Source organism: Choristoneura fumiferana, chromosome Z (assembly GCF_025370935.1).
Source record: "Choristoneura fumiferana chromosome Z, NRCan_CFum_1, whole genome shotgun sequence".
Lineage (NCBI taxonomy): Eukaryota > Metazoa > Arthropoda > Insecta > Lepidoptera > Tortricidae > Choristoneura > Choristoneura fumiferana.
Window position 1 is genome coordinate 560,005 of NC_133472.1, and position 13,530 is coordinate 573,534.

A 13,530-nucleotide genomic window follows, 5' to 3' on the forward strand; every position below is an offset into this window, starting at 1 on the left:
CTTTGTGGACTGTGTAAGATTATTGCTAATTCAAATTCAAATAATTTATTCAGTAAATAGGCCGCAATGGGCACTTTTACATGTCATTTTTTAAACTACCAGCGCTTTCGGAAAGACCATCATTGCCAAGTAGAATGCGCCGGTAAGAAACTTGGCGGTAAGTCATTTTTTTCAAAATAAAATAACTAGGTACAAACAAAATACTTAATAAGTAAATTATTATTCTAATTCTGTATGTCTTTGCTCTGCTACGCGTCAATGGTACCGTAACAATACACTAGGATCAAAGTTTATCATCGCATGCATAAATATCAAACGCGTACAAACTTCTCAATCCAGTTGAAATGCTGGCGTTGACTGCGGCAGTCTACTGTCTTTAGTTTTGTTTGACGTTTTAAGCTTTCGTGATTTCACTTATAGTCAACATACAACACAGAACTCCTACTAAGACAGGGCTAGGATTAAGTAGTCGTGCGTTAGCGTGATAGTTTTGTTTGTTTGAAAATCGTTTTACTGTTTTTTACTACGGTATAAACTCTGCAAGTTATTAGATAAATAAAAAATAGCGTTGTGATTGAATATTGAAGATGTAACTTGAAGTTTCGATTTAAACACTGATTTAAGTTTCTTTATGTCATGTAAAAGTGTTGGAATAATAAATAAACATGAACGTATTTACAATGTAATAGGAACTGAACTTTCAGTGTCATTTAAAACAGATACGTGTGCAGAAATTTAAAATTAAGTTTGTTATCTTGTTTGAGTCTTATAAGTTCTCTAACGTTTAAATTTAAAAATAGCATGTGAAACAAACCGTGAAATCACAAATAGTGCAAAGACAGTTAAAATAAAATTTGAGAAAATGACTGAAGACTCAATTAAAGAAGTATCGGATGCTGAAGCAGGTAGCAATAATGGTGCAAGCAACAAAAGCACAACATCAAAGACTGATATTACTCTAGACTGGGTTCTGATTCACGAGTTGGGTCAATTCGGCCGGTTCCAGCTCACCAACTTCCTCCTGATAGCAATTCCCATAAGCATGACAGCGTTTATGAGCGAGTTTATCTTCTCTGCTGCTGCCATTCCACATAGGTAAGTATCATTTATCTAGATTCTGCTTATGACTTCATCTTTATAGAATTGTAAGTAATTTGCTGAAGATTTTCAGAATAGCTTGTAATGTGGAATTATTTATCCTGGCTTACCGTAGAAAATTCTCAGAGAAAGTTTCTTAATCCATTTTTTTGTCAAGAACAATGTTACAATGATTTTTTCTCTGAAAGGATTCGACAGTACGTATTAATAATAATATAGTACGTATTAATTATGACTGTGAGAATACATGTTATTATTACCTATTCCTAAGTACAGTTGAGATAACTGAACCTGACCTTGCTGGAACTTTTTCACGATCAATGTCACTATAATTCATTGAATAGCAGATGTATGCAATATTAAATACGACATTTGTGAATTCACGATTCCTTATCTTCGACTGTACTAGGTTTTACCTTATCCCCGTCTCAATTTTCATCACAATAGTCAGTCAAAGAAACATAAAGATCCTCTCTTGTTTTTCAAGTCAATAAAAGGTTTTACTAATGGAATCTCTTATCATATTCAGATGTCAAATCCCCGAGTGTGGTGAAACAACGGCTTCCCACGATTATATGCCTGAATGGATATACAATGCTGTACCAGAAAGAGGTGGATCTCCAGTCAGCTGCGACCGTTACGTGGCAACCAGCAATGGATCGCTTTCTCATTGTCCTGTTGATATCTTCGACAAGACCGCTATCCAAGGATGTGAGGGATACGTGTATGAGAGAAACGATTCAGTTGTCTATGAAGTAAGTATAACTTTTATAATTCTGTACCTGTGCTGTAATTGCCACCTAACTGTTAGTCTCAGTTCCCAGAGTCAATGAAGTGAATCTTATACCATTTAAGTTCTGAAAAAAGTGATAACAACAAAACGTAATAATGTGAAAGTCTACCAAGGCCTTTATTACTCATATGACACTGCAAAAAAGTCACACAAGAAAAAACACATGAACATTACAAAAATAAGTAAAGTAAATAATGTGGATAAGGTAAATGTTCTAGTGCTAGTCACTGTTCTAACTCCAATTCAATAGAATCTGACAATCCTGTAGACACTTCCAGCCTACTAATATAAACACCGGGCTGCCTAAGGCTTTGTGATGTGACTATTATTCTTTTTTTGATTCCTTTTAGATGATAATTGCAACAACAGGACATATATAATCAAGTGTGCGACGATAGGGCGTCTTAAATATGTAGAAAATTGACAGATTCTATGAATTGTACTTTAGTACTTGCAACCTTTAATTTTATGTCTTAGCAATAGAAGTGACAGCAGTATATCGTTTACTAGGATTAGATACCCTACTTAACAAGACTTCAATTGAAATTAATGTTAAAAATATAGCTCCCTTGATTAGTATAGTTTAATGACTCCACCAATATAAATTTTAAGGGAGACACCATCAGCTTTTGTTCAGCCATTTTTAGTATCCAGCAGCTAGTCTCTGACAACACTATGTGAATATAAGACCTGCTCCTATTACCTCGTTGAGTTTCTTGCCGGATTCTTCTCAACAGAGGTTTTTCCGAACTGGTGGTAGATTTTTTTTTGACATTCATAAGTGCTTGTTGTAGCCTAAATTGAATAAAGATATTTTGACTTTGACTTTATTGCGATCTCCTGCCGAAAAGAAACCATCTCACACGAACACACTAAGAGGTTATCCGATATGCACTGCACCCAGACATCACGAGATACTATATACGATAAGGGTGTATCAAGCCATCTAAAAACTGAACAATCATGACAGCAATATCTAATAAAGAACTGACAGACGATTACACCATCTATATAGTAATTATATAAGTTATAGTCTAACGTATAATGTCCAATCCAAGGTTATGTCAAATTGCGAGAAAAACGGACGACAGATAACTTCTTTATTAATTCATTATCAGTCAGAAAAGATCGGTACCATCAACCAAATATGTTGTCTACCACCCTAAAGTTGATAATCGTTGGCATGTCACAAAATCATAATGCCAATAGACGTGTCTGTCAACTTGAAAGTTCAACTTTAGCGACATATTCATTTGATAGGAACTTGTTTAAAAATTGACAGACCACTTATTTGGCTGATGGTACCTACATCAGTTTACTAAAAATATGCAAGATACTATTCAGTGAAGTATATAATGTCCTTCCTCCTTAAGAAATTCTTATGACATCAAACACTTACTTAAATTACTAAGGATTGTGTAATCCATTTAGCAAAGTTGTCAATTGATGTAATGCTCTTGCAGCTTATTAAATTTATCAGGAACTGTAATTTGTTGTTTAAATTGTCCTTGTAGGAGCTAGGGTTCTTTCTTCGTATCACTGGCTCGACAATGCCCGCGTGAGCACACTGCACAGCCTCCACACTCGCCCACGGCTCAGGTGACACTGACGCTGTGCACTCACACACGAACACACGAGACAGTGTATGTGTGCCTTTAGACATACACTACATCCCTTCCTTGTTAATAATAATAAAACAAGCATTTACATAAACCAAACAATTGTTTAATTAAACAAATACAGAAATCAAATGTCCCTTCGTTATAAAAATATTACTCAATAACTAAAATACAAATAGCACTTCGCTTGTAATCAACTAAATAAACAGAGTTAGTTTTTTGTTCAAATTATGATTCTGTTTGAGTTTCTTGTTCCTCTAGATCTCCGCCCTGGCCTATTCCTTGAACTGGGGTCCATTCACCGTTTATTTTCTTCAAGTGGACTACATTACGTCTCAACATTTGTCCAGTCTCATCGTTTCTTACCGTCACGTCACCCTGTTTTACACTTTCAACTGTGTGAGGAGTGGGACTAAAATTTGAACTTAATTTGTTTACCTTTTCCATGTTTTTAATGTATACTTTATCTCCTTCACTAATGTTTGCATCCATAGCTCGCCTTTTCAAATCCCCATACTCCTTTCCCTTTTCCTTTACGATTTTGTCTCTATCCCTTACTTCTGCGTCAATTTCTGTCTTCTCCAATTTGTCGAACGACGGGATTTTGTCTCGATTCAGCCGTCTAAAAAATAGCTCTGAAGGCGATTTCCCAGTTGTTGTGTGTGGTGTGCTGTTGTACATAATAAGGTATTCCCATAAGCTGTCCTTGAGGTCTCTCTTTTCTATATGGCTAATCTTTAATCGCTTTAAGATATCTCGATTTTGTCTCTCGACCTCACCATTTTGTTGCGGCCAATATGGAATCGTGTGGAGGAGAGCAATATTGCATTCTTCACAAAACGCTCGTAGCTCGCTACTTACAAACTGTTTCCCGTTATCAGCTGTTATTGACAGTGGGTAGCCAAGTCGACTGAAAATTTCTTTAAGTAGTTTTATTATCTGTGTGCTAGTGATTGTTTTTGTTATCTTCACCTCCTTGTACCGACTGTAATAGTCAACTACGACTAGAAGATAATCATGATTCGGTAGTGGCCCAAGCAAATCCATAGCAATGTCCATCCATGGAGCAGAAGGAAGCTCTCGCCGCTTCATCGGCGTGGGAGGATTAGGCAAACCCACCAGAGTACAACTTTTGCAGGATTTTACTAAATTTTCAGCATCTTTGTCGATTCGCGGCCACCAAACCTTTGTGCGCAATCGTCCTTTCATGGCGACAATTCCAGGGTGACCTTCATGAGCTGCATCGAGTACAGCTTTACGTAACTTATGAGGTATTACGATCCGGTTTCCTCTGAGTAAAATGTTCTCGTAAAAGCAGAACTCATTTTCGAAAACTTTATAACTTTTGGCTAGTTCAGTCCATTCGTGGTCGTATAAACCCTTTTTTACATCTTTAATTTCTTGGTCAGTTTCAGAAACTTCTATAATATCCCTCATTGAGACTGCCCTTGGTCTAGACTGCTCTACAATTTGGTGAACATGTGCGTCTTCTCCTTTCAGGGGCAACTCGGTGTGTGCGCACAGGCGTGATAAAGGATCAGCGATGTTGGTTTTGCCTGGTTTATAAATGACGTTATATTTGTACGATTGCAATCTAAGGACCCATCGTTCTATTCGAGCACATGGCTTTGATCTTGGTCCAAACAGAATCTCTAAAGGTTTGTGATCTGTTATAAGATCAAATTCTTTGCCATATACGAATATGTTGAAATGCTCTACAGACCAAACAAGCGCCAGAGCTTCTTTCTCCGTTTGACTGTATCTCCGTTCACAATCTGTTAGAGTTCTGTTTCCGTATGCAATAATACGTGGGCCTTTTGAGTCAATCTGTACTAATACGGCACCTAAAGCTACGGGGCTTGCATCCGCGATTATTTGTGTCTTGTCTTTGACATCGTAGTATCCTAGTGATTGTACTTTTGTCAATGTTTTCTTTAGCTCATCAAATGCTTCATCTTGTGGGTTTCCCCAAAAGGGTTTAAGGTCGGTGTTTTTTCCTAGTTTTTTCCTCAGTAATTCCTTTAAAGGTTCTGTTGTTGTTGCTAGATTCGGGATCCATTTGTTCACGTAATTAACAAGTCCGAGAAAACTTTGCAGTTCTTCTATTGTGGTGGGGGTTCTAAAGTCTGTTATACTATTGATGTATTTTGGCAGTGGCTTTACCCCATTTGGAGTCAGGGCATGCCCCAGAAAATCTACCTTCTGTACTTTAAATGTGCATTTGCTTTTGTTAAGTAAAACATTATTTTGTTCAAGAACGTCTAATACCTGCTGTAACCTGTGATCGTGATGTTCTTCGCTATCTCCAAATACTAATATATCGTCGATGAAATTGACAACACCTTCACACTTTACTAGAATCTTTTCTAGTACTTTTTGAAATGTTTCTGGGGCACAACTAACTCCAAACATTAATCTTTTATATTGATACAGTCCTTTGCCCGTAATGAAAGTTGTGATATATCTGCAGTCTGGATGTAATTCAATTTGATGAAACGCATTCTTTATATCCAGTTTGCTGAAGTATTTTGCCTTACCAATTTTTGGTAAAAGTTGATCCATGCATGGTAAGGGATGGTTCTCTCGTATAATGGCTGTGTTAGCGCGCCGCATATCTACACACAGGCGTAAATCACCGTTTTCCTTCAAAATGGGTACCATGGGAGAAACCCATCTAGAGGGGCCGTGTACTTCTTCGATGATATCACCAGCTAGTAATTCTTCGATGGTCTTTTCGATTTTCTCCTCTAGTGGAATCGGTATACGTCTGTATGGTTGAGATACTGGTTTCACTGAACTGTCGATAGGAATTTCCACAAGGACATTTTTGAATTTAGGAAATGGCAGGGCTGCTGTTACTTCGTTCACCTTGTTAACTTCGATGCCAATCTTCAAAACGCCTAGCCGTATAGCTGTTTCTTTACCCAACAAATCTCTTGTACCACCATCAACAATGTATACTGTGGCGTGTTCTTTCCGATCTTTAACTTTGATTTCAGTTTCGAAGGATCCTTTGACATTTAGTGGTGTTTTACTTCCATAGGCTAACAGGGTTTTATCCGGCTTCTGTATCTGATTTTCTACCCTAACTTTTGCATTTTTTAAGTTTTTCCATGTTTCTGTAGTTATTAAATTTACTTTACATCCTGAGTCCACCAGCATTTCAGTTTCCACGCCTCCAACAATGCACCCAATGGTGGCATCATTATCAACGTTAAAGACATAATCTACTTCAATTTTTTTCTTTTTAGACTTGAGATTTCCTATCTTTATCTTCTCGGTCATCAGATTTCCTTTTTGTAGTCTTTCTATCTTTGCAAAATTGGCGGAAGTGTCCTATCTTATTACAATAGTGGCATGATTTTGTTTTTGCTGGGCAATTGTCATAATCTGAGAAATGTTTGATACTGCCACATCTGTTACAAGTCTTTTTCTGGAATTTTCTCTGTTTGAATTGGTAAGTTTCTCTCGGAATGTTTTTATTATAATGTACTGCATTAACTTCTTGACTACCTTGTGGTTTACTTGCATAGTTTTCCAGTTGGTTATTTACAACTTCCAATGTGTTTGCTTCAGTTAGTATTCTTTCTAAAGTAATTGAGTCACCGACTGTGAGAATTTTCTTACGTAATTCTACCGAGGTACATTTCTCGGTGATTTGATCAATAAGGTGATCCTCTTTTTCCTTTGCATGGAAATTACACTTGTCTGCTTGTTTCCTAAGCCGTACTAAAAAATTTTCAAACTTCTCTCCGTCCTCCTGTTTCATTAGTCGGAACATGTGACGCTCGTAGACCCGGTTCTGTCTTGGCAAGAAATATTCATCCAATTTTCTTACAGCAACCTCGAAAACATCAACATTTTCGGCGGCTGCAACATGTGCACCAGGTAAGTTGTAATAAATTTCTTGCAGGCTTGTTCCCCCAAAGTGTAATAATGTAGCTCTTTTTTTCGGGGCAGAAATTATATCCGCAGCCTCCAGATAGATAGTCAAAGCTCTCTTCCATTTTTCCCATCTATGACTAACGGAGGCGTTGTCGCCTTCAACGTCTAGTACTTCCAATGGCGGTAAGGAGTTAGCCATAATTCTTCACAAGTCCAGCCAGGCAGACCTGGAATAAAAACACCCCACTATTTTCAAGTGTTCACCAATTTAATGGAAGTCTCACTAGTCTATTTAAAGACGCTACAACATTTCCAATTTAATTGAGGTCCCTCCTGTCATTTTAAAGACACGACCGGATTTCCAATTTAATGGGGGTCTCACTAGTCTATTTAAAGACGCGACCACGTTTCCAATTTAATGGAGGTCCCTCCTGTCATTTTAAAGACACGACCAGATTTCCAATTTAATGGAGGTCTCACTAGTCTATTTAAAGACGCGACCACATTTCCAATTTAATGGAGGTCTCATTAGTCTATTTAAAGACGCGACCACGTACAGTCTCTACTAAACTGTAACTATAACCGATGTTGACACAGCAAATATACCACTGCATTTGATGTCATCAGTCATGTGATCTGATGATATCCAATTGGAGTTAATTTATTCTTTTTTTTAAATACTTGAAATTTAATTTAATTGAAAACAAAAATAATATTTTGCACGTGCGGCTACAACACTTCAGAATTCTTAGTCGAGTCAATCCTTAACCAGCAGGGCTACTACGAAATTCGAAACCCGAAGCTCGCGTCGCGCGGTCTCTCCGACCCTCATACTATTTAATACGAGAGCGAAGGGGACGGCACGACACTAACCTCGGTTCTCAAATCCCGGAGCAGGCCCTCAGGCCACTTTTTATTTATTACGATCAAATTTGAATCATAAAGTAAAGCAGCTAAAGTTTATTTTGAAATATAAGTATACATACATTAACCCTTATTTAGACGGAGTGGAAAATAAGTGAGTTACAATGGTGATGATGATCAATTCTAAAGGTGCGATATGTCTGTAATGTCTGTATGTCTCGCTCGTATGTGCGAATATGAATCACAAATCTGAATTTTGTGTAAAATGTCATGCATGATACATACATTGCCGTCGATAATCAATCTCTTATCTATTCCTAGTCATCAACATTGCAATGTAACGAAAGCCGCACGGCACGACACTCCTTTTCCACTTAACTTACAGGCTTTGGTTTGGCTATTTATTTCCCAATAGTATAAAAAAAATATTTATTTATTTTTGTCTTAGTTTCCAATATTATCAAAAAAATGTTTTTTTTCTTTAACTTTTAGTTACTCTCTTTCTTTCGACATTAATACAAGAAAGGAGAAAAAAAAATTATATTTCCTGAACAAAAAAAATATAATAATTAAATTATTTAATTGCCCGTGACGTTAGCACTCAACACGATGAAAATGAAATAGCATGATATGAAAGAGGTTCACGCATTACTGAACCTAAAGACCATGACAAAAAGTTCAAAATGGCCAGCATCGATTTCCCACACAAATATTGCAACTATTATTATCAAAAGTATTTTTTTAAATATTAGAACATAATGTAGAATAAGTCGAAGGATACGGCTTTACTCGAATCGACCTTATATTCATAACTTTAAAGCTTAAACTTGATTGAGATTTTTCCATTCCATAATGTTGTAACACTCAAAATAACAAAATATTGGCGCCAAAGTGCGAGCTTGTTTGTTTACGTTTAAACAGAAATCAATGATTAATTGCTCTTTGTACCAAGTTTACTATTACGAAAATGCTACCTTTTGACTCGTCGCCACTTGTAGGAGCTAGGGTTCTTTCTTCGTATCACTGGCTCGACAATGCCCGCGTGAGCACACTGCACAGCCTCCACACTCGCCCACGGCTCAGGTGACACTGACGCTGTGCACTCACACACGAACACACGAGACAGTGTATGTGTGCCTTTAGACATACACTACAGTCCTGTTCCCAAAAAGTTAGTTTAAAAAACGGATCAAAGCGTTTAAATCTATTCTTATTCATATTCGTTGGGAACTCGGTTCCTAGGCATAACATTTGCCTGAAGAAAATTTTTCTATTATGGCGTCCCCCACGCAATACAAGATTACTAATACGAGTCATACTGACGATATTCATAGGTATATCCTCAATGTATGTTTCTTCAATGGGTCAACCAGATGTATATTTCACGCCAATCCTGTAAAAATCCTCAACAGACAATACATTCTACAGTTTTGAAGTCCTTGAAGAAAACCCCGTTACGATCAGGCAATTCAAGACGTGCCAGGATAATTTCTATGTTGATGGCTTCATACTTCTATCATTAATTCTTCTTCTTCCAGTTCGACCTTGGCTGTCAAGAATGGCTCCGAGCACTGGCCGGTACACTCAACAGCTTAGGGACCCTTTTAGTGCTTCCGATCACAGGTTACGTCTCAGACAAGTACGGCCGCCGCACCGCCCTCATCATCAGCGTATTCAACATCGGTGTCTTTGGCCTCATCAGAGCTTTCTCCGTCAACTATCCCATGTACTTGGCTTTCCAGCTTCTACAGACTACGTTTGGAGCTGGAGCGTTAAGTGCTGCTTATATTTTTGGTAAGTCACTCTGCAGATATTGCACCAATCATAAGACTGGGAATTATTAATTTAAGACCGATTCAGCTGTAGTATACGTACCTACACTCAAAGTATTTAACTGAATCGCGTACCAGGGTGCAACCTTTGTGCTACTGGTGTTATAATGACAATACCTACTCAAAGAAATCATAGCAAAATTGATTATGAAAGGTTTCTTCAACTTGCACACGTCTGATCTTCTACGTTGTCTGATACATAGCATATATTAAGCAGACAACGCTTTAAAAGAGTTTTTAATTGTTTTTTTTTTGCTATTTCTATTTTCTCTTGCACAATAAAGAATGTACACAAATTACCGTTTTGGCGCATTTTTAACCCCCTGTTTGCACAGAATTATTCCAACTTTTCGGAATTTAACTGCTGTGATAATACAAAAATGAATCCATGTTTCAGCTGGTGAATTGGTCGGCCCAAAATACAGGGTTGTGATCACGGCCAGCTGTTCATCCATGTTTGCTGTGGGCCACGTGGTCCTGGGTGCGATGGCTTGGCTGGTTGGGTCCTGGCGCCATCTGCTGATGGTCTTGAACATACCTTGCTTCATCATAGTCGTCTACTACTGGCTTCAGACTGAAAGCGTGAGGTAACTCGAACCTTAAATTAAAATATGCCAATTACGTGTCTAGTTCCAAATAATGTTAGTAATAATGTGATCATATAGGATAGCTAATGTTTCGATGATAAGCGATTAGCAGATTTTCGATTCGCAGAAAACGTTTCGTCGAGTAACAATTCGCAGATTGATTAAGTCGTAGATGAGTTTTTATGTAGAGTTACGTTTTGGCAGCTAAATGCTACACATCTGCTTCAGTTGCCATAGGAGTTGATTCGCCTTTAATTTTTTTTTTTTGTTTTACAGGTGGTTGCTCTCAAAACAAAAGTTCCCGGAGGCAAAGGCAGTGCTGCAAAAAGTCGCAAGAATAAATAAAAAGAAAATCAGTGAAAAGTCAATGGAAGCGTTATTGACGCCATCAGTTCAGAATTGTCAGGTATTCTTTTGATATGATTAATTGGGAATTCCCATGGGAATTTGCTGAAATCCCTAAGTTCTAACACTAGTATTTCTAAATTTCAGACGCCCAGCAAGGACCTGATTCGTACAATCTGGCGTTCGCCCGTCTTACGCCGCCGCGTATTTACAACTCCTGTCTGGTGGATCACAGCCGCCTTCGTCTACTACGGTCTTTCCATCAACTCTGTGGGTCTGGCCGGAAACATGTATGCCAACTACATGCTGATCAGTGCTATTGAGATCCCTGGGTTTTACTCAGCGGTGTTGCTCCTGGACCGGGTGGGGAGAAAGGCTACTATCTCTGGTGGCTTCTTCTTGAGCGCAGTTTGCTGTATCGTGTTTGCGTTTATTAACACAAATGGTAAGTACACGGTTAATTTTAGATCTCGCGGTAAAAATGATTGTAACTAAAGTAGTTCAGAGTTGCTCAGTGAGCTATGGAGTTTCTCTACGGGATCGAATCTGTTATGAGGAGCAACGTAGAAAAACGAGAGTATCTCCGTTGATGCTTTTATTATCACAAATGATAACTTCAGGGTTAACTTTAGATCTTGTGGTAACTGTGATTGTGACTTAAATGAGGGTCATGTGGGCAAAATGGTATTCATTTATTTAATCAAAAACTTTTCTTATTCGTGTCACAAACGTGTGTGTGTGTGTGTGTGTGTGTGTGTGTGTGTGTGTATTATATCGCGTGCGTATCGATACAACGCGCGTTGACGGCGCATTTATAAAACGCGGCGTCCAAAAGTCCTTAACAAACTTTTACCTATTATCGAGACTTTTTTTTCAGAAATGGAAACCTTTGGTCTCATACTGTTCTTGATTGGCAAGTTCGGCATCTCGACAGTTTTCACGTCGCTCTACCTGTTCACGTCTGAACTGTATCCAACACAGCATCGCCACACGCTGCTGGCATTCTCGTCTATGATTGGTCGAGTCGGGTCTATCACCGCGCCGCTCACCCCTGTGCTGGTGAGGTTCATACAGCGTCTTAAATGACGAAATAATCTCTTTAATTTTTACGTCATGTGTGATAATAATATATTTCTTTTGAGTATTCCTCCATTATTCAAATAACATCTTGAGATAAATATTATTGCTGAGGTTTTGGGATTTTTTCGACTCGATTTTTTATTCAAATAAGTCATGAGCTATTTAAGGAATGCTTTTTTAGTGTTAAAAATCACGTTTTTTTCCTAATTAAGTAACTAATTTTACTATATTACTTTTTATTCCGATTTTCCCACGGGATTGGAATTCCCACCATTTTTTTGAAAAATACTGAAATCTTACGTTAAGGCACCGGTTAAGGACTGTGAACACATAAAACACAAACAAATTTTTGAACCCGGAGGTTGAACCCTAACAAACTCTGTATTTTTCTAGATGCAGTACTGGAGGGGTATCCCCTCCCTCATGTTTGGTGCTATGGGCTTGCTCTCAGGCTGCCTCGTCCTGACGCAGCCTGAGACCTATGGGACCAAGATGCCTGACACCCTCGCTGAGGCTGAAGGAATCGGGAGACCAGTTAAAACTAAGGGTTGATAGGAGTGAATTTCGCAAATAAAAAAATATATACGTACTAGCTTTTGCCCGCGGCATCGCCCGCGTGGAATTCGGTTAACGCACGCTGTTCCCCTGGGAACTGTACATTTTCCCGGGATAAAAAGTAGCCTATGTCACTCTCTGGCCCATAAACTATCTCTATGCCAAAAATCATGTCGATTCGTCGCTCCGTTTCGACGTGAAAGACGAACAAACATACACACTTTCGCATTTATAATATTAGTATGGATATACTCAGCGGGACAAAATTTAGCGCACTTTACGTACAAAATTCTCTGTTACCGCTCACTATATAAGGTGTCCTGGGGCTATTGGATTGGGGGATATTGTATCTGAGCCGTCTGATGGCGTCCTTACGACGCCATGATCTCGGCAATTTTACGTTATGTTCGCCAGAAGACTGTCTTCACACAACACACATGAACATGGCGAACATGGCGTCGTAAGGACGCCATCAGACGGCTCAGATACAATTTCCCCCCATCTAGAATAGCCCCGGTTCACCTTACCTATCACAGAAAACTTGACACCAATTGACCTAGTCCAAAATTAACCTAAAGCTTGTGTTATGAGTAGATTACTAGCTAGGCAACGGATAAACCACAGATATAGATTACACTAGATTACGCAAATGCATCTACTTCGCGTGTCCGAACCCCGGCCAAACGTCGGGGTTGGCCACATACAAAGACTGACCGCTAACTGACTAATCATGACTAGTGACTGACTCGAGCCCCACGGCGCGGGCAGGCGGTGCATGTAAATCGATTTTGCGCGGACATCGGGGGATTCACATCGCTAATTCGCTCTTGAGACATCACAGTAGATATAAAAAAGTGACAACGGTTTGTTTT

At 38.6% G+C, this 13,530-nt stretch overlaps 1 protein-coding gene across 1 annotated transcript; it reads left to right on the forward strand.

The window, feature by feature from the left end:
* The first annotated feature begins 357 nt into the window (after window positions 1-357).
* On the forward strand, window positions 358-12,977 carry LOC141430503 (solute carrier family 22 member 7-like). The gene is made up of 8 exons (XM_074091258.1): window positions 358-1,095; window positions 1,628-1,853; window positions 9,798-10,053; window positions 10,489-10,678; window positions 10,955-11,084; window positions 11,171-11,468; window positions 11,901-12,082; window positions 12,497-12,977. The coding sequence occupies exons 1-8, from the start codon at window positions 863-865 to the stop codon at window positions 12,653-12,655; spliced, it is 1,674 nt and encodes a 557-aa protein (XP_073947359.1). The 5' UTR covers window positions 358-862; the 3' UTR covers window positions 12,656-12,977.
* The last annotated feature ends 553 nt before the right edge of the window (window positions 12,978-13,530 follow it).

Excerpts from the sequence above, each read along its gene's own strand:
- LOC141430503 (XM_074091258.1), top strand. The coding sequence starts at position 863 with ATGACTGAAGACTCAATTAAAGAAGTATCGGATGCTGAAGCAGGTAGC. Across the intron at positions 10,054-10,488 it reads AAGTGCTGCTTATATTTTTG|CTGGTGAATTGGTCGGCCCA; the intron begins GTAAGTCACTCT and ends TCCATGTTTCAG. Across the intron at positions 10,679-10,954 it reads CTTCAGACTGAAAGCGTGAG|GTGGTTGCTCTCAAAACAAA; the intron begins GTAACTCGAACC and ends TTTGTTTTACAG.